Source organism: Lepidochelys olivacea, assembly GCF_965140295.1.
Source record: "Lepidochelys olivacea isolate rLepOli2 genome assembly, chromosome: 10".
In the NCBI taxonomy this organism is placed as follows: Eukaryota; Metazoa; Chordata; order Testudines; family Cheloniidae; genus Lepidochelys; species Lepidochelys olivacea.
The window spans coordinates 1949073-1970461 of record NC_140420.1 but is presented as its reverse complement, the minus strand read 5'-3'; the positions used below and the strand labels follow the sequence as shown (position 1 = coordinate 1970461).

The 21389-nt window shown below is 45.3% G+C and overlaps 1 protein-coding gene across 4 annotated transcripts in view; it reads right to left on the bottom strand.

Annotated features, from left to right (window-relative positions):
- LOC311527048 (epithelial sodium channel subunit beta) overlaps nt 1-20946 on the bottom strand; it is a 51742-nt gene extending 30796 nt beyond the window's left edge. Inside the window, exons 1-5 of one of the 4 annotated variants that reach the window (XM_084640625.1) lie at nt 20815-20946; nt 4857-4928; nt 2885-3048; nt 2396-2714; nt 964-1285 (exon numbers count right to left, since the gene is read on the bottom strand). In XM_084640625.1, the coding sequence (XP_084496751.1) occupies nt 964-1285; nt 2396-2706 (633 nt within the window). In that variant the 5' untranslated portion in view covers nt 2707-2714; nt 2885-3048; nt 4857-4928; nt 20815-20946. Of the gene's footprint in view, nt 1-963; nt 1286-2395; nt 2715-2884; nt 3049-4856; nt 4929-10436; nt 10820-20814 lie in introns of those variants that run through there. The other 3 variants (XM_084640624.1, XM_084640623.1, XM_084640626.1) reach the window with 3 other exon arrangements.
- Nucleotides 20947-21389: the final 443 nt, after the last annotated feature.

Sequence of the window (21389 nt, the reverse complement as noted above, 5' to 3'; positions counted from 1 at the left end):
GAGAATCCTCCAGCAAGTGACCCATGCCCCATGCTACAGAGGAAGGTGAAAAACCCCCCAGGGCCTCTTCCAATCTGCCCTGGAGGAAAATTCCTTCCAGACCCCAAATATGGCGATCAGCTGAACCCTGAGCATGTGGGCAAGATTCACCAGCCAGATACCCAGGAAAGAATTCTCTGTAGTAACTCAGATCCCACCCCATCTAACATCCCATCACAGGCCACTGGGCCTATTTACCATGAATAGTTAAAGATCAATTAATTGCCAAAATCATGTTATCCCATCATACCATCTCCTCCATAAACTTATTGAGTTTAATCTTGAAGCCAGATAGGTCTTTTGCCCCCAATGCTTCCCTTGGAAGGCTATTCCAGAACTTCACTCCTCTTATGGTTAGAAACCTTCGTCCAATTTCAAGTCTAAATTTCCCGATGGCCAGTTTATATCCATTTGTTCTTGTGTCCACATTGGTACTGAGCTTAAATAATTCCTCTCCCTCTCCAGTATTTATCCCTCTGATATATTTATAGAGAGCAATCATATCTCCCCTCAACCTTCTTTTGGTTAGGCTAAACAAGCCAAGCTCCTTGAGTCTCCTTTCATAAGACAGGTTTTCCATTCCTCAGATCATCCTAGTACCTCTTCTCTGTACCTGTTCAAGTTTGAATTCATCCTTAAACATGGGAGACCAGAACTGCACACAGTATTCCAGGTGAAGTCTCACCAGTGCCTTGTATAACGGTACTAACACCTCCTTATCTCTACTGGAAATACATCGCCTGATGCATCCCAAGACTGCATTAGCTTTTTTCACGGCCATAGTCATCCTGTGTCAATGGATACAGCCCTATCTGCCTTACTCCCACGGCTTAACTCTCCTCCCCAAATGTTTGTGTAACTCCCATTTGTGTCCTCGAGCGAAGTGCAGAGCACGTCTGCATGGAGCCACAAACCTACACTTACCAGCTTCACTGCCACTTTGTGTTTCTGTGCTTCTGATGTCACGTTGGACAGGGCGGGAGAGGAACTGTTGGGTCGGGTTCCTGAGCCGCTTTGGTCGGTCTCAAAGAGATCGATAATGACGGGATGGTCTGGGTCACTCTCATCAATCAGAACCAAGGGGATTTGGTTCCAGAGCTTCAGGTCTAACCTCTGAGAAACAGTCTCACTGGAGTTTAGTGGGGGAGCTGAGATTGCGTCCCCATGCTTGGACTGCAGGATCCTTTCCAGGGCTGCCTCGGTGAGCGCATCCAACTCTTTCAATAGATGCCTCACCTTGGAGTATCTGAAGGACAAAGAGCAGTTAGCAGGTGCTGGGAAGGTGGCAGTGGCTTGCAGTAGATTGAATGTCTATAGGGAACACGGGCCTTAGGTAGCTTCATAAAGAGTTACTGAAAAATGAATGCAGTCCATGTACAAAGTGTGATCTAGGCTAGAATGTGTATCCTGGCGGCCAGACCCTGGAGCAAGAACCAGATATAAAATTAGCGAGGCGATAAACCATCAGTGTTTTACTGATGACTTGTGTTTACAGAAATAATGTCATTATCTTTCAAATAACTCATGTTCCTGGGTCAGCAGAGGGCTAACATACCCAGGAGCCACTCTAGAAGGAGAAGACACAAAAATCAACCTACTTGTGGATCTGCTCTAAGTTTTGGGATGTACTTTACACTACTGACTGGGATGTACTTTACACTTTGGGCCACACCTCTGCTCTGTCATATTGATGTAAATTTAAAGTACCTCCAGTGAAGTTGTTGGACTGCCTGATTTCATAGGAGTTACTCTGAATTTACATTGAAGTAACTGAGAGCAGATATTAGCCTTTTGTGGCACCCAGATAATGGGGTTGGGTTGCGGAAAGTGTTTTCATTCATTCTTTTGTTTTCATTTGTTTACAGCAGTGGTTCCCAGACTTGTTCCGCCGCTTGTGCAAGGAAAGCCCCTGGCGGGCTGGGCCGGTTTGTTTACCTGCCGTGTCCGCAGGTTCGGCCGATCGCGGCTCCCAGTGGCCACGGTTCACTGCTCCAGGCCAATGGGATCTGCTGGAAGCGGCAGCCAGTACGTCCCTCAGCCCGCGCCGCTTCCCGCAGCCCCCATTGGCCTGGAGCAGCAAACCGCGGCCACTGGGAGCCACGATCGGCCGACCCTGCGGATGCGGCAGGTAAACATACCGGCCGGCCCGCCAGGGGCTTTCCCTGCACAAGCGGCGGAACAAGTTTGGGAACCACTGGTTTAAAGGGCTTGCTGAATGACAATGGCCACTTTCAGAAAGCCCATATCTTTGCAATTTGAGATGGAAAAGATTTATAGTGCTATGCTCTGGAAATGTCACTGAGAAAGTCAGCTTCACAGCTGATGCTGTATCACTTGGTGCAGATAGGCAACTCACTTGTAGGGGCTGGCATTACAGACTGTGACTGCTGGGAACTTCATGGTCTTAAACCCTATAGAGAGAGATGAACTGACACTGTAGGAGAGGTATGTGCCAATGAGGATCCCCCATTGCCAGAAGACGAGAGATGCGAAGAGCAGAGTCAGGAAAAACCAGATGACTTTTTTCTTTGGCCCCTCTCGGATGATGCGCTTGGGTCCATGCGTGTTGGTGTTATCGCAGTACCAGACCAGCAGCTCTTTGTATGTGTATCCTGGCCCCTTCTGGAGACGGTGCAGCACTCTAATGAAATACCTTTTAAAGTTCATTGTAATGCCTGTGAACATGGGGGGGGAAACAGGTTAGTCTTAGGCAGCAGGATTTAAATTACTTGCCATATTCTGCTTCTAGGAGTCCTTCAGATGGGAGGCTAACCAGCAGGTGCCTTCAGCCTGTCTCTGGTAGCTCTACAGGTGGATTTCACAGATCACAGGGTAGCAATCTCACCTATGCCCTAATGGTTGTGGTCTGTGTTGCCACGAGGGAAATGTGAATGAGATTCTCAGCGTCTCACTACCCGTGTTGAAAGAGTTCTGGAGACCTCTCAACCTCCCCCTGTACCACCACCCCAGAGCTGGGCTTCCTACGGCAATACTGGAAATCCTTCCCACCTAGACGTGGGGAACAGAAAACATGCAGTTATTGGAAGGCAAGTCATACTTGCAAACCCATTCTGAGCCTATTACAGCCTAAACTGTGTAAGATCCTTGGAGAAGGGACCCCTATTTTGTCTCAAAGAACCATCATTCATGGCACTGTATGAACATTAATGTATGCTACTACTGTAGACCAGTCTTAGTCTTAAATCTTTATCTGCTCTAGGTCTGTTTAAACTGCATGACTCTGAACTGGTTTAGAACAGCAATTAGGCTAACTCAGCTCAACTCTCAGTGTAGAAGGGACCTAAAGGGATTTGACTTAAAATGACTGGGGAAGAAGTATTACCAACTCCTTGGGCATCAGATGTATCCACCTCCCGAAAGGGGAGTAGGAAAGAGGGATTTGGGCACAAGTGTCCGTTCTCAAGACTAAAAATGTCAAAGGGGTGAGGGTGCCTGCCAGAGAAAGGACAATAGATTGTTTTTTTTTCTCCAGATTCCTTTGTTTTGAGATAATATCAGTACATTTTGTGCTGCTGATGTGAGGGATGCTGCATATTTTGCATTGGTATTGTGAGTACATGGTACATTTTATGCTGCTATTGTGAGTTGAGAATGCGTGTTACTAAATCTTTATATCCCGGAGCAGAATTTCACAACAAAAGAGAGATCTAGCTAAGTTGAAAATCGTTCAGAGGTTTAAAATGTAGAATGTCAGGATTGAGGACCCATGTTAAATATGGTATTAAGCACAGAGGGAGCAGTAATACTGAAAGTGTAGAACTAGAAACGTTTCAATAATCAGCAATATTCAGAAGAAAGAACAAATTCTGCTTTTATTCAATGTTACTCTCACTAACTTTAATCCCATGTAGATAAAATATAAAAGGAAAGTTGCTGTACAGGTTGCTGGGGTATAGGCCATGCACACTCGAAGGATCTCTTTACTCCTCTAGAATTGGAAGACAATGTAGGCTGATTTCATTTGGTTAGATGGTCTTTTTCTCTTGGGCCTGTTTGGTGAGATGACTGCATCAGTTTGAAACCTTACCTATCCGAGCAGAGGAACTGGATAGTAACTGAGTACTCACACAGGCTCAGCTATTTATGGGGAGTGGGTGAGGACACCTTCCACATCTGGCCAAGACTGCGAGTGCAATGAGTTTGATAAAGATTGAAAACGATTCACTGACTTTGTGGTGTCTCACAACTTCATGCTGAGCTGGAGTCAAACTCCATCTGTCTCCAGTTACTCACAGCCCTATGATCCTGTGCCATGCCCCAACAGAGCCTCATCACCCAAGATCAAATGTCATGAGACCCAGATTACCTCTTCCCTAAGCAAAACCCATGGTAAGGAGCTCTGGAGGGGAGGAACTCCCCCGCCCCCTAGCACTATCCCATTCCAGAGATTTCCTAGGATTGTTGTGTCAGGGACAGGGCTTAGACTCCTTCCTCCTGGGAACAGGAAGCAGTTTTGTCCCCAAACCCAGCAGATTTCATGGAACCTGCAAAGGGGACCTGGGGCCCCCAGCCCTCCGCCTCCCTGACAGCATTGCTCCAATGAAGTCACAATACCAAGGAAGGACTCTCCAAGCCCCCTGCTCGCAAGAGTTTCTTCAGCATGAAGGGGGCCTTTAGGTTCGATTAACTTTCCACTGGCTTTTGTGCAGGTCTGTGGTGGGGATGAGGGCAGGCAATATGCACTTTTCCTGCCCATCTCTTCTACTTTCCAGTCATGGATGCCTGACCCTGCAGAAGCTCTCTGCAGGGGCTGGGGTACTGCAGAAGCAATGGCTCTTCGCTGCATCCCAACTCACCACCATGCAAGACAGGAGTGGTCCAAGCAGTAGATACCCTCTGAGTAGGCAATTCCAGAGGAATAAGCAAACCTGCGGCATAAAGAAAGGCTGGAGGTTTATTACATGTGGTCTTTTCACCTCAGCTGTCCTGTCACCAGTTAGACATCTGCTTGCTAAATCCCAGATCAGGAAACCTCAAGGACAACCCTTGTTTCATAAACTGGCATAACCAAAATACACTGGAAGCCAGAGAGATTGGCAAAAGCAAACTAGTAAATATTTCTCCCTCTTTTAAAAAAAAAACATTAAAAGATTTAGATTAGATTAAAATTAAAACACACCCAAACTCCACTGGGCAACATCCAGCTTTGATCATAGAATAGGGCTGGAAGAGACCTCAGGAGGTCATCTAGTCCAACTCCCTGCTCAAAACAGGACCAATCCCCAACTAAATCATCGCAGACAGGGCTTTGTCAAGCTGGGCCTTAAAAACCTCTAAGGATCACCGGGGGACGGGGACGGGGACGCGAGGCAGATAGCTCAGTGGTTTGAGCATTGGCCTGCTAAACCCAGGGTTGAGAGTTCAATCCTTGAGGGGGTCATTTAGGGATCTGGGGCAAAAATTGGGGATTGGTCCTGCTTTGAGCATGGGGTTGGAGTAGATGACCTCCTGAGGTCCCTTCCAACCCTGGTATTCTATGATGATTCAACCACCTCCCTAGGTAACGCTTTCCAGTGCTTCACCACCCTGCTAGTGAAATAGTGTTTCCTAATATCCATCCTAGACTTCCCCTACTGCAACTTGAGACCATTGCTTCTTGTTCTGTCATCTGCCACCACTGAGATCAGCCGAGCTTCATCCTCTTTGGAACCCCCCTTCTGGTAATTAAAGGGGTGCTATCAAATCGCCCCTCACTCTTCTCTTATGCAGACTAAATAAGCCCAGTTCCCTCAGCCTCTCCTCATAAGTCATGTGCCCCAGCCCCCTAATCATTTTCATTGCCCTCCGCTGGACTCTCTCCAATTTGTCCACATCCCTTCTGTAGTGGGGGAACCAAAACTGGATGCAATACTCCAGGTGTGGCCTCACTAGTGCTGAATAGAGGGGAATAATCACTTCCCTCGATCTGCTGGCAGTGCTCCAACTAATACAGCCCAATACGCCATTGGCCTTCTTGGCAACAAGGGCACACTGCTGACTCATATCCAGCTTCTCGTCCACTGTAATCCCTAGGTCTTTTTCTGCAGGACTGCCGCTTAGCCATTCGGTCCCTAGTCTGTAGTGGTGCATGGGATTCTTGTGTCCTAAGTGCAGGACTCTGCACTTGTCCTTGTTGAACCTCATCAGATTTCTTTTGGCCCTATCCTCCGATTTGTCTAGGTCACTCTGGACTCTATCTGTACCCTCCAGCATACCTACCTCTCCCCCCAGCTTAATGTCATCCGCGAACTTGCTGAGGGTGCAAGGGTCCATCCCATCATCCAGATCATTAATGAAGATGTTGAACAAAACCAGTCCCAGGACAGATCCCTGGGGCACTCCACTCGATACCGGCTGGCAACTATAGACATCAAGCCATTGATCACTACCCACTGAGCCCGATGATCTAGCCAGCTTTCTGTCCACCTTATAGTACATTCATCCAATCCATACTTGATAGACCAGACTACCTGGATTCCCTGGGATCTGGGTTCGCTCTGCTGCTTATTCACTCTTCCCACTGACCAAATAAGAATTTGAAATTGAGAGGTACAAAGTCTGGTCTTGTTTCAGTTCTAAAAATCTCCCACCGAAGGGGATCCTGAGTTCACGCAGACATGTGTATCAATGGCTCATATACTTGAAGGGCTTGAAGGAAGAGTTGGCTTATTTTAATAAAAAAAAGGAGTACTTGTGGCACCTTAGAGACTCACGAAAGCTCATGCTCAAATAAATTGGTTAGTCTCTAAGGTGCCACAAGTCCTCCTTTTCTTTTTGCGAATATAGACTAACACGGCTGCTACTCTGAAACCTGTCTTTATTTTAATAGTACATCTCCCAAGTCTGAATTTTAACGCTCTTAAAACAAAATTCACAACCAATCAGAATCTCTTCAGTGTAGCCCCTCCTCCCCCCCCCCCCAGCATTCAGAATGATGCCCCGGGCTCCTAAGTCAGGGGATTGCTTTTAAAAATCTCATTCTTGTCAAGCCAGCCTCTTGCTTTGAGCTGTGATCTATGGCTTTAGGGGGAAGATGCCGACTCCAATTGTGTTTGATAATTTGAGATTCAAACGCTACCCTGAAATGAGCATACACATAATCATCCTCCCTGCCGGCTTCTTGATGGGAGATTCCCCTTATCCTCCGTCCACCCCCACATTCACTGTCCTTTCTCCCTCCTGATCTCTGTCCAACTCACATTCTCCTCTGTGCTCCACCAGAGTCTCCTACCTGCCCCCCTTCACTTCCTACCCTTCAAATTCTTCTTTGCCCCCTATTCCTTGCTGCACCTTATTGCATCGTACCCCCATGGGTTCCTCTGCCTCCTTCAGTCTTCCCTGGTGCCCCATTCCTCTCTCCTACAGCTGCCCTCCTTACTCTTCTAGATTGTGCTGGCCCCCTTCATTTGCCCTTTACAGCACCCTCCCTGCCCCCCCCTGGTGACCTGCTTCCCCCACTGTCCCTCCTTGTCCCACTGCTGTTCACCAGCTCCTTACAGCATCCCTCTCGCTGCCTCCTGACAGCACAAAGGAGGGGCCGTTTTCATTAAGCCCAATCTAGCATTAGTCCAATTGGAAACAACGGGAGGTCGTGTCCATCTTTGCCAAGGGCAGCCTCATTGCTGCCTGCACAGGCTATTTTAATTGAGGACAGTTTTGTGGCTTCACCTAATTAAGAACAATGGAGTTGGCAATCATTTTGAAAAAGGGCAAAGCTTTGCAAGTTTGCTCCTAATTATCCTGAGAAGCTTTAAAAAAGAAAAACCCACATGGCAACTCCACTACTTTCTCGTGTGCGTGCACAGATGGGAAATGCATTCTGCTGGCCACCAATGCTATTTGGAATAGCTCACTGAGATAGCCGTTACTGTAGGAGGTGTCATGGATTCCTTTCAATGCATTCTCCCTGTTCCAAGTAACTTGTACATTCCTGGCCACATATTTTCACTCCCTTTGCTGCCTTGATTAAAATGTACCACGACCCTTCACCTAACCCTCCTCCCCCATAGCCCCTCAAACCAGCGGTGAGGCTATCATAAAGTTATTGCAGCCTGAGCTGAACATTTTAGCAAGTCCTTTTTGTGCGAGGGAACTTTCCTCTTTAAGGTCTTCGTGGAAGAAGCTGGTTGGAGTCCTGTCACCTCAACTACAGCAGAGCTATGCAACCAGAGAGAACAAGAGGAGTTAGTGTGGAGGAGTCTCTGTGCAGATGGCTCTGGCCTCCAGTGTATCCCCAGAGAGCAGCTCTGTGGGGCTATGGGGCTAAACCTTCTGCTTTGGTGTTGGGTCCATGTGGGGACAAATATCTTCCCATCCCCAACACATACTTCTCAAGTGAAAAACTTGGGAGGACACACAATAGATTTTCTTCTCCCCAAACGCCTCCTGTGGGTATTTCCTGGGAGGGTGCAATCAGACACACTAAACTAAGACCCATGATTCAGACAGTTCCATCTAGAAAGGAATAATGCTCTGAACTCTGAAAATAAATGGTAAAGAGGTCTCTAAGAACAGATCAAATTACAACTCAACCCCTTGTTAGCTCACTTAGACTAGAACGTGAGCTACCCCATTCATGCTGGACACACAATGATCGCCCATCACATGGATAATGTGTTCACAGCTCTGCAGGATATGGGAATAATAAAAGTTTCAAATTAGGGAAGCAAATTACAGTTTATATAAACCAGAAAGCTCTGAGCAACAAGTGGGAACGGTTTCAGGGTTTCACAGAGTCATTTACCCAATCAGGTGGCTAAAAGTTTGGTCTAAATGCCCATGGCTTGACCAAACTATATTCAAATGTTCATTCTCCCTCACATCTTTGGTTTGGAGATTTTGTTGTTCACTTTGTGTTTGAACTTGTTCTCACCTTGTTCTTTCCATTAACAACATGAGATTGGTGAGCTGATGGGTAGTGATGGAGAAGCACTCACTAAAATAGTCTGTGAAAGCTAATGTTCCCCTCAGAAAGTACAATCTAGAGCTTTGTTCCAGCTGAAGAAAGAGGGTCTGTAGAGAGGTATTTACTACGACAGATTTAAGACCAGAGGCAGCCTTAATGATCACGTTAAACTGCAGTGTGCCACACTGTTTCCCAGCCACCGTCACAGTTGCAGTGGTTGGAGGGGATAGTTTACAGTTTCTGAAAACAATTCCATTTCCCTTGTACAACTCACTCTGGCTGTAGCATGTACTTTTCTGACTGAAACTGTGAGTGTAACTATGACTGAATTGTAACTGGGCAGTGCTTTCTGGCTCCTACATAGTTTTAAATCAATAGACCGTAGTTGCCAACACTTGCTTCCCAGGAGCTGGTAGAATGCTCTGACTGTGTGGGACCTATCCCTGACAGAGATACTAGCCGTAATCTGGAAGAGAAGCTGTGTGACCTTTCAAAGATTTCCACCAATTCAGGAGTGGGAACTTTCTGCAGCCTCCTTCACCATCACAGCATTTCCTGAATTAGCTCCTCACATACAGCAGAGGAAGGACTAACACTCTCATCTGCACTGTGCTGCAGTGTGGACTCCGGGGGCAAGAACCGCAGAATGCACCATGCTGGACTATGTTAATGTGAACTGGGTACCTTTTAGTTTGTGCCAGCAGCGTCCATATGGGGCAATGAGGCTGCAAAACTTTGGTGCGCTCTGCAGTTCCCACCCCCATAGTCTGCATCGTGGCATAGTGTAGACATAACCCAGATCTGCCTTGCTACTGGCAATAGAGTGTGAAGTGAGTTTATCTGCAGGCTGAAGGGACCAGTTAAGAGAGGGAAATATATACGACCACACAGAAAACGACAAGGATAGTGCCTCCCCCCACTGCCCACACCAACAGTTGCCGCTCTCCAGGCACCCAGCTCTGCAGGCAGCACAGAAGTAAGAGAGGCAATACTGCAACCCCCTAAAATAACCTTGTGACGCCCCCCCTGCAGCTCCCTTTTGGCTCAGGACCCCCAGTTTGAGAAACACTGGTCTCCCCTGTGAAATCTGTATAGTGTAAAAGCACCAGATTTCACAGGAGACCAGATTTCACGCTCCATGAAATGCTTTTCATGGCCGTGAATTTGGATGGCCCTACTAATGAGTCATTAAGCCCTCATGGTTATGAGGGATGTGCTGCTTTTGCAGTTGTCATGCAGCTGATGCAAACTGGGTACCAGATTTTGTGGAGCTTTCTTTGGAAAGGGTGTGGTCAAGTGATGCCAAGACATTCAGATATATTCCAACGCATCTCAAAGAAGAGGATTTCTTTGAGCCTCTGAAAGATAACTTCAAAATTCTCTCTCCCTCAGTTTCCTACTCTCTTTGCCACAGGGTTTTCCAGTGATTATTAAAACCAGATGATGAGCATTACTATCATCACCAGCAATCCAGAACTGCTCTTCTCCATACCAAGTAACAGGCTGACAGTTGAACAATCCCCTCCGGATGACTGGCTTCTATAGATAACTTTGAATTTCAGTTCCTTATATTTCCCTTCCATTACATCATCTTTCATAAACGATTTGTAAATGTTAAGGAGATGTTCTCCTACATGTGACTGTGTTGACAGTGGAGTTATGGCATCAGGGCACAGTGTCAAACATACTGTAGGGGAAAAAAAACAGGAAGTTGTCATGAATACTCCCACTGGATAAACTGCTTAGTTTTTCCCTTCTAATCAAGCTGGTGACCACTGAATGGTTCCTCAAACTGCCACGACATGAGCATCACACTTCCACTCTCTGAATTCAGTGCTGAGAAGGTGCCAGAACAGCAGTTCTGGGAAGACCTCCAGACAAAGATCTGGGATGGGATGGGTGGCAGCAGTGGAAAGTTCTTCCAAATTACCATGTCAATCTACCATGAGCCTTTACAAGAAACAGAACCTCTGGTGGCAAGAGGGGTGTTCCCTCTCCAAGTCCAGCGAGTCCTTGGTCTGTCAGACACACACATAATTTCTTTCTATTCTGAAAGTTAGGTCAACATCTGTTGACTGGGAACTGTCAGAGACCCCACCTCCTTCCACTAAGGCACTCGCGATTTTTGGTTGCTACTGAACAGGACTCGATCAAGAACCAGTGACCTGAGTGACCAGCTGGTTCCTTTTTGCCAATTATCCTAGTCAGCCAGGATCACAGCACAGACTTCTGTGCTACAGGTGCTTTTCAAAAATGTTCTGAGTAATCTGAAATTGCAGATAGACTCAAGAAAATCACTATTCATTAATTAGCCTTTCACTTTACTGCCCAGACAGCCAACATTCATAATTCATAAAGCATGCATAAATTCTGATATTACAATACTGTAAAATGTATATCTCTTCTACCCAGGATTGAAGGGTTTCCTCTTGTTTCTCTTCAAGCAAATGCTCCCCAGAAGTTTCCATAACAAACATTGTATTCTCTTTAGAATAAACCACAACGTTTCTATAGTCTTCTGAATATTTAAACCTTTTCATTTACACAATTACAATCAGTTATAATGCAGCATATGTACACCATTGTATCCTTATCTTTTTATCTATATAAAATTAAAAACCTTGAAGTGTTTACTTATATTTCTTTTCATGTACTGTGTATATATACCTGCTACTGTATTTTTACTCCATGCATCTGAGGAAGTGGGTTTTAGCCCAAGAAAGCTTATGCCCAAAGAAAGTTGTTAGTCTCTAAGGTGCCACAAGGACTCCTCATTGTTTTTGCTGATACAGACTAACATGACTACCACTATGAAACTTATATTTCTTTGTTCATAATTTTGTAGCAGTCATTACACCCACATGCACTATCTTGAATGTATTTACATTTATCCATCTAACAAATGGCCCTTTTAAAAGTTACTTTGTAGCTCATATTTCCAGTACTTTCAGCACCCTTTTGTATTCTCTTGCAACTAGTTGTTTTCACAGAATTAGCCATCATAAACTAGATTCAGATTACTTATTTTATAATGTTTTCTTGTAATTTAAAACAGTGTCAAGTAGTTCAAACACAACATCTAATTGTTTATTTACTTATCCTAATGTTTCAATTATTTTCTAAACACTCAATTAAAACTTTCTTTGGGATTCATTCCCATTATACTACACTGGTTACAACCCCACAAGAAGTGGAAAAATAACTACTAGTATAAACAAAACCAGCTAATCTGACCAGCTTTGTGTTATTGCTTAACTTAAGGATGCTATCTTGCAACTCCTACTCACACGAGACATCCCACTGATGTCAAATGATGTGCTTGCCTGAGAGGGAATTATTCATGTGAGTAAACTTTTGCAGCGTTGGATCATCCGTGAAGAGAAAAAACAAACAGCATAAAAGGTGAAAATGAAATGAGAATTCTTTATTCATAATTTGAGACATTATTAATAGAGGATTTTTAATTATGACTAATCTTGACCATGGCCCTTTAAAGATTTTAACACAATTGATATTTCTAAATCCATCTGTGGAAACGTGTCCTAGTTCTGGACCTGGGAAGTGCCCTGAATTGGCTCCAGGCTGCAGTTAGGCTCTGCCCACATCTGCTGTGACTTCAATAACAATTTTGAGAAAATCTACCCATCTTTGCAGAACCACTGGTACACCTCTACTGGTGACAGACATGGTGGGAGAGCGACTGGAGGCAAGCCAAAGGCATTTTAACCTCCTACCATCGAGACCTGCTGTGAGCTGACTTAGATAGCATGTTGGTAAAAGGACTCTGCCCTGTTGAGCAGGAAGTCCTAATTCCCAGCTTGAGTAGCCATAAATAGAAGTGCAGCTGGAGGAGGGCTAGCTGGCCAAGTACACACCTACCATCTCAGATGGGATCATAGGGAAGCTAGATCATCATCCTGCCGCTTGCACTGCTATTTTTAGCATGCCTGCACCAACGCTGATCAAGCTGGCATGTCTACTTGAGCAGGAAAGTACATCTTCCGGTTTCAGTGTAGACATAATCTCCTCTCTAACCCCACCAAAAATGCTGTGGAGGCTCCAGGCGGCTGGAGATTACTGTTTATCCAAATAATTTTTAGAAACTATTTACTTAGGAGGTTAAATCCTTGTCATGTAAATATCCGAAACAAAATAATCACAACAGCTGTTATTTCAAGAGACTTTATACAGGAATATAGTCATCAGATCTTTCTATCATCAAATCAGTCTGAATCACAATTTACCACCCATTCAAGCGGACGTGGTTTATGTATTTATGGGTTTATGACTAGGCCTAAACACTGTTCTACAGTAGCTTTTTAAACACTATTGTGAAATAAGAAAAGGAGTACTTGTGGCACCTTAGAGACTAACCAATTTATTTGAGCATGAGCTTTCGTGAGCTACAGCTCACTTTGAGCTGTAGCTCACGAAAGCTCATGCTCAAATAAATTGGTTAGTCTCTAAGGTGCCACAAGTACTCCTTTTCTTTTTGCGAATACAGACTAACACGGCTGTTACTCTGAAACCTGTTATTGTGAAATAGTTAACCCCTGCCCATGTTGACCAGACAAATCCAATTAGCCCAAACTGGTTTTGAACTGTGCTTAAAACTGTTCATAAAAAGTTTTATCCCCAGTGCAGAGGGAGTCAATCCTTACCTGCATGAGTTTAACATAACCTGCCTTCACTTTATCGCTTACACACAGTAGATAACACAGTAGTGGGGACTCATATTCTAAGAGCCAAATCCCACAGGAAGCAAACTGGCTTTTTACCCTGTGCACACTGATTTCAATGACCCTGCTCAAAGATTTAAAGTTAAACGTGTATCTAAAAGCTTTGCTGGATCAGGGCTAAAGTGGTCAGTATCTTACAGGACTGAGCACTAAACTGGCTGCCAGGTTAGCAAACTGACCATAAAATGATTTAAAATTACTTTTCCCAGCCCTGAAGAAGAGCTCAGTGTGGCCTGAAAGCTTGTCTCTCTCACCACCAGAAGCTGGTCTAATAAAAGATATTACCTCCCCCACCTCGTCTCTAAAAAAAACCCTGACACATTTTAACAATGTTCTGTCCAATGCTGGTAGCACAATAGACTGGTTAACAAACACCATTTTACAGGGATTTTCTAATGTTGCAGGAGGCCAAGAGCCAAGCTCACTCCCTCTGGCCGGAGTAAGCGTTGCTTTCAAAGGGCAAAGCTGGTTCAGAAAAGAAAAAGTTGCACTTTCACACACACAAATGGTCATTTTTCCAGAAGGGAAGTAACCCTACGTTTGTTTTTAACCTTTCCAACATTTCCTTACCTTAATTTCTACAATCTTTTTTTCTAAGACGAAATCTTACTCTTTCTTTATTCCTGCAGCTGGCTCTTGCTTGGTTCTGTAGCCACACCTGCAATCCTGAGACAGCTCCTTGTACTCACTTGAGCTTAATGTCAGAGGAGTTCAAGTGGCTCATGTTTTCTAAAGGGATACTTCAACAGCTTCTCTATGAACCCTTCAGGCTGCCCGGCTCTTCCATTAGCTGGGATGTACCATGTAGTGTAAAGCACACAGGTGATAAGTGAGAAACTGGCACTCACACATCCACCCACCCACCACTATTGCTAACCCCTCCCTATCCCACCCTGAATCAGGGAACACAGCAGCACAATACTCTTCCCCTCCCCTGCCCCACATCCAAATGGAGAACTTGGCTGAGAACTTGGAAGGTTGCAGGAGCCAGACAGAACTCCACCGCACAGTCAGGCTACTGCAGTAGCAGATGAACCCAGGGCAATGTATGTATTTGTTGCTTCCCCTAGATCGCACTGTTTACAAAATTGAAGTATGCAGCAATAACTGCAGCCATGGGGGAAACTTTATGATGCCCCATTGCTGCTTCCAGAAGCTTCTCATTTTACTGTTTTACCTTCCCCTCCCCTGATTTGGGCACTGCTGGGTAGAGCATCTACCAGCTACCTGTCTCTTCCTCTTCTGATGATCTTCACTTTGCCCCTACACACTACTCGGGTTGTAAGGATTCTTCTCTAATAAGTAAATAAGAAATTAGTTGCATTTTTCTTCAACAATATACTGTAGTAATACTCTGCCCTTTTATAGTTATCTGAGGATCTCAAAGCACTTTACAAACTTTAATCGACACCTCCAGTCAACAATGGAGCAGTTGTCTACACCAGATGATACCTCCACCATTGTCTGGACACAGTTAAAGTTTGGCTCTTGCTGGCATCTGCTACCATAATTGTGTGATCTGAAATAATGTTCAATAACTGATCGTGAAAATCAGTTCTGGATGCAGGGCTTCTGTAGCACAAAAGGAGCCATATGCATTTCACACTCACGGAGGCCCTATCCACACAGTGGTCGAAATAATGCTAGCAACAAATGTGTGTATGGTCCTAGCATGGTTTGCCTCAGCATTGTGGAGAGGCTACTCCCATCACACCCTGAGACCCATAAATCCAATCCTGCTCCTGTTGAAATCCAAAGGGACACTCCTGTGCCTGATGATGCCTATAGGATCAGACTTCACGTTATAAAATCATGCTATAGACTACCTATTAGTCTGTAATAGGGTTTGGCGAGCATAGTTCTCATTTTTAAAAAATCCCAGTCCACGCTGATTAGGGAGTCTACACAAAAGGTTTGTTGGTCATGACTCTGTTTAATAACCAGTTGCTAACATGATTCCGATACTAGGACAGGCCCATAATATCTGCTATTAGTTTCCTTGCTGAAATGCACAACAATAATTCCTCTCCAATCTTCATTTGGTCACATGCCACCTTTTCCACAGCCTGAACCAAAGACTGGGGCAAAGTGTACATAGAAATCACCTGCCGCCTTGTTTTCCTACAGAAAGGATTTTACTCTGTTCTGATTTAACTGTTGCAATTTAGGGGTAGAAATATTCTTATTTTAGTACCAGTTTTCAGACTAACAGGCAGTGTAACAAAAATGGAACCAGTAGTGTACATACTCTTATCAAGTCGGAAAATCATTTACTGAACCTGTGTGATGTTAACTTGATCAGCAAAGGTTTTGCTTCCATTATTGTGTATATCTTGGCTAATTCTGAATGAGATCCAACCTCCCTGTAGGGTCTACTCTCCTAGACACAACGCTTAGTACTAGCGTGGGATGGAGTATGTGTGTTACATGTCATTAGAAGACTTTTTAAAAGGATTAAGTTTTTAAAAATAACAGTCTATTTCCAACACGAAAAATTACAGTACTTTTGGGGCCAGAACCACACAAGGACTTAGGCACTTAAAGCCCAGATTTAAGCACTACTGCAATCCAGAACCCCCTCCTCAGCTGCGACCTGACACTGTAGGTGCCATAGGACCTACATTTTTGCCATAAAAGTTCCCTAGGCACCTAAGTTTCTACCTATGGGCCTGCACGCACTACCTCAAGCCGGCACATGGATGCCTCTCTCTTGTCTAAGTCCCAACTCATAATATTCAAACTAGGGCAAGACAGGAATTCCCCTGCTTATCTTGCCTTAAACGGCAGGGGAGCGCCCTGGCCTTTCTTCTTCAAATATTGGAAACCTCTCCTTGACATACATTCCAAGTCCTGTGTTTCTCCTGTAAGAGTCAGTGGCCTTTCAGTCACTTAGAACAAGCCAAGGAACCACGTTCTTTGTTGGTTTTTAGTGAGGATGATGATGTTGAGAATTACATTTATGTATTATACATATCAACAGAAATGTACATGTGTGAAGAGAAGCCTTGTAACTGGTGCAGCAAGAGCTCTAACCAGCAGTTCCCTCATAAGTTTGGATTTCTTAGTGCTTTACAATAACACTATATCAGGAATAGATCAGGTAACACATCATACATCCCCAAGAGGGACAGTTCTCTGATGAGAAATCCAAGTGACAGCTGTTTGGGGATGCATGGGACATCTGGAACAAAGGACATGGCCACTGATATATTTGGAAAATCAAAACTCTAACTTCATTCATTTAGTCACAGAGATTTAAATATAAAAAACTGAGAAGTTAATACAAATTAAATAGGAAACATTATACCTGACTGCACTATACACACATTCAGTATACTCTACTGGCTTGACTGCCTGTACAAGTGTTGCCAAAGTGTAAAAGAACTGAAAGACCTCTAGCCCCCATCAGCAGATCAAACACTAAAAAGCACAGTTCCAGGCAGTGTAACAAAAATGGAACCAGTAGTGCACATACTCTTATCAGGTAGGAAAAACATTTACTGAACCTATGTGATGTTTGAGTGACAAGTTTCCATTCCAAAAACATTGACATATGTCATATACATATTACAGAAGGAGGTAAAATAAGTGATTCTTCCTTGTTATGTTAGTGAAGCAAATCATTTGCTGACAGAGGCAGAAACAAAACACACTTATCTTATTTGTTCAAACTAGTCCACTGAGCTTCCTGAACTTTGATTCCTCCTGTGAAATTCATTTGTCTTATAATAAAATAAAATCCATTAGGGACATATTAAGGATGTTGTGAACACCTGAGTTAAGGGTTTATTGACTTATGTAGAGCACTGAAAACTTGTATTTTGAATTAGTATTTCCAGAATGTTTGCACAAATTGAGGGTTTTCTATTGCCAATTTAATGATATCTATCTCATGCCTTTTGTATGACTTTTTAAAATGTATTCCTCTTATTTATATAGGTTTTTCACCATGGCCTGTGGCAAGTTTCCATACTGAGAGTTTCTTCTAGTAATACCAATCAATTTTAGGACTAGTTCCTTGCCCTAGAATTTTGATGATTCCTCTCTGTATGCTACGTCCCTACTCTGCCCTCATTTATACATGGAGCTAATAAGTTTTTCATCTTAATTCAGCAAGACACACACAAATCCTCACTCATGCTTAATCATTAGACAGCTGCCCAGTGTTAGGGAGGTCACACCTGCTTTGCTCCTGAACAGATCTCATACATCCTGTCATTCCAATAAGGGTCTCCTCCTTCCTGCCTCACATTATACAAAGCTATCTGCTCAGAATACTCTATTTTGCAAAACATGGAGCTTAAAGCCTTTACTGAAGTGCAAATTAATTTCCTGTGTTGTAAGAAAGGAATGACAGGTTCCTGCGACATCACAAACACACCAAATGAAAAATGAATTAAACGAATGAAATACCTATTTCCTATTCTTACAATCTAAAACCAACCATTTAAATCCCCAAAGCTTTCTGATTGGCCTCCTCAGTATGTGTTTTAGGATAACAAGTAAAATCCATTCTTGGCTATTGATAGTCAATATTACCATGTGAATTTTAAGCATACTGCACAATTTTAACCACAAAGCAACCCATTAAAACTAATAGAAATTCGGTGGCTGCTTCTCTGGCACTGCACAAACTCCAACCCATAATGGAAAATATCTATTTTATAACTCAAGTATCAGAGGAGTAGCCATGTTAATCTGGAACTGTAAAAGCAGCAAAGAGTCCTGTGGCACCTTATAGACTAACAGGCGTATTGGATTGTGAGCCTTTGTGCGTGAATATCCGACGAAGTGAATAAGATATTCACCCACGAAAGCTTATGCTCCAATACGTCTGTTAGTCTATTTTATAACTGTCACTTATCCTTTAATGCAGCCTTGTGTGTCAATACAGGTAATAAGGTGTTGCTGTTTTTATTAAGTGAATTTTAGTGCTTGTGAAAGGTGCCAGATTAACAGCACTGAACACTGAATTGTCTTCTGTCACCCCAGAACAGGTACAGCCTCCCCCCCTCGCTGATGTCTCCCTTTGACCCATTCATTCCTCTGCTAAGGCTGCCAGCAAGGGACCCAAATAGAGCTTGTTACTATAGCAGGTTTTGTGATATGGGCACGTATCCACTAGGAACATGACCGAGACTCAAACGTCGTGTTGCCAACTCTCATCACATTTGGTGTTTTTCTTAAAGACCCAGCTGCTGGAATTAAGTTATCAGCTCGGAATCTCTGCTTTTTTTAGTAAGTTTCTAGCCCTCATTTCTGGGGAGAAAATCTTGAAAATGTGACCCCTGAACATTCCAACATCAGGAGGTAAATAAAAAGAACCACAGATGCATTCTTCTTTTTAAAAAGCTTGTGATTTTTAACTCAGTCTCATTGACCTGGGGGGCCTGAGACATGATTTTTGAATGCTTGGGGTTGGCAATAGCCACTACTAACGGGAGCTGAAACTGTTGTTAGAGAGAAAGCAGGACAGCTCTATTCTACAGGCAGAACAGCATGGGGCCATCTGAGGCAAGGTGTTCTGTAACTGTTTGTGTAAGTGATGGTGGGCTGGGCAGCCATTTGCCTGAACTTGGCCCAGGGTGAACGGTTCTTTGCCCAGGATCAACTTGTCCCATTAATGACAGGTTTCAGAGTAACATTAACAATCCCATAAACATTCCAGCCCCTCTTCGTTCTTTCAGAAATGCTGTTGAATGCATTTTAATGTGAGTCACAGAACATTATTCCATATGTCCAAAATTTACAATAGACAAAGGGAGGAGATGAGAAAAGCTACAAATGTTTTGAACGTGTAAAGACTACAAGATTGGGTCCGTCTTGATGAAGTGTCATGAATCCCTAGGCAAACAGAGAGGAAAACAAGTTCTGATCACTTCTCTGTCCCTTCAGCATGTAAGATGCACAGGGTAACATTTTTGTGCAGAATGGATTTTGATGAGTATGAATTCTGCTGGAAGATGTGGGCTGGAGACAGGGTAGCATCTCTTATTCACTCAGTGCGGTACAGGCACAAAGTCATAGACCTCACCCTATTGAATACAAAGTAGTTAGGGAAAAGACTTCAGAGCCAGTATCGCCTGCATAGGCTCTGCACGAGAGGCCTCAATGTATGCAGGAATAGAACACCCCCGGAAGACCCAGGGTACCATCTGTCAGAGAGACATTGCCTGGTGAAACACCGGGCTATGTCAGTCTGTTTGAGGAGTTCAGCTTGCTGCACATTTTACCAGAAAACCCAATAGGGAGACCATCCCCTATCATTCATGCCTGACAGACCTAGCCAGAAAAATAATAGAAAATTCCAGTGTTTATCGAATACAAACTGCAAGGTGGCTATTCCCTCCAAGCCATGCTTTCTGTAATAGTGCTGACAAGAGTTTTGTCCTGTTTACAGTAGCAAACTGTCTCCAACCCTGGTTCAAGTGCTGACAGCTCACGTCAATCACGGCTCAATTTCCGACTTATCTCCGAGCTCTCCCGAAGGTGCGCACGCCCCCAGCTACAGCTGAGCTAGTGACGTGTAAAGAACAACCATTCATTCTGCAAATTTCATCTGTGCAAATTTTCCAAGAGCAGATAAAAAAAATTCTTGCATGTATTTGTCATTTGGGGGACTATTCACCCATGTCTTCAGCGAGCACTTTTTGCCTGCAAATTGTTGGGAGCAGGGCATTGCCACCTTCGCAATCCAGGCCGGGCTGGCTAGACGGCCCTGCCTGGGGAGAGCTGGTTGCAAATATTTTTGGTTACTTTTAATCCAACTTTTTTTATCCAGGAGGCATTACGGAAAATGCCCAGCTGGAAGGATCCCACGGGAGGGTGGGGGCAGCATGGCCCCTGCCCAGGCTATGGGGCTGGGATGGGGGTATCTTGAGCTGAAGACTGGCCCTGAGCTTGTTCCCCGGCCGTGGGTCTCGGCTTCGCAGACACCGACAGAGGCGCCCTCGCAGCCCCTGCGAGCTGGAGCAGGGCGAGGAAACTGAGGCACGGCAGCGACTGCCCCCGGTCCCGCGGGCCGGCCGTAGAACTCAGGCGCCCTGAGCGCCCCGGCTCGGGGCTCGGGGGGTCCCGCGGGCAAGTGTCGCCCCGCTCCCGGCCCCCAGCGCCCCGCCCGGCGGAGCTTACCTGGCTGCGGGGAGGATGCGGGCGGCGCGGCTCTCGCGGCTGATGCGGCTCAGCTCCCGCCAGGCGCGGGCACGAGCCGGAGCGCGCGCCGGACGCGGATTCGGGGCGCGAGCCGCCCGCCCGCGTCACACCCCAACCCCTCCCCCCAACTCCTCCCCTCCCCCCACCTCTTCCCGCCTCACCCCCCAACCCCAACCTCTTCCCGTATCACCCCGCCCCTCCCCCCCAACTCCTCCCCTCCCCCCACCTCTTCCCGCCTCACCCCCCAACCCCTCCCCTCCCCCCGCCCCAACCTCTTCCCAACTCCCCCCCAACCCTTCCCCCCACCTCTTCCCGCCTCACCCCCCAACCCCAACCTCTTCCCGTATCACCCCGCCCCTCACCCCCAACTCCTCCCCTCCTCTCCCCCCGCCCCAACCTCTTCCCGCCTCCCCCCAACCCCAACCCCCAACTCCTCCCCTCCCCCCACCTCTTCCCGCCTCACCCCCCAACCCCAACCTCTTCCCGCCTCCCCCCAACTCCTCCCCCCCACCTCTTCCCACCTCCCCCCCAACCCCTCCCCTCCCCCCACCTCT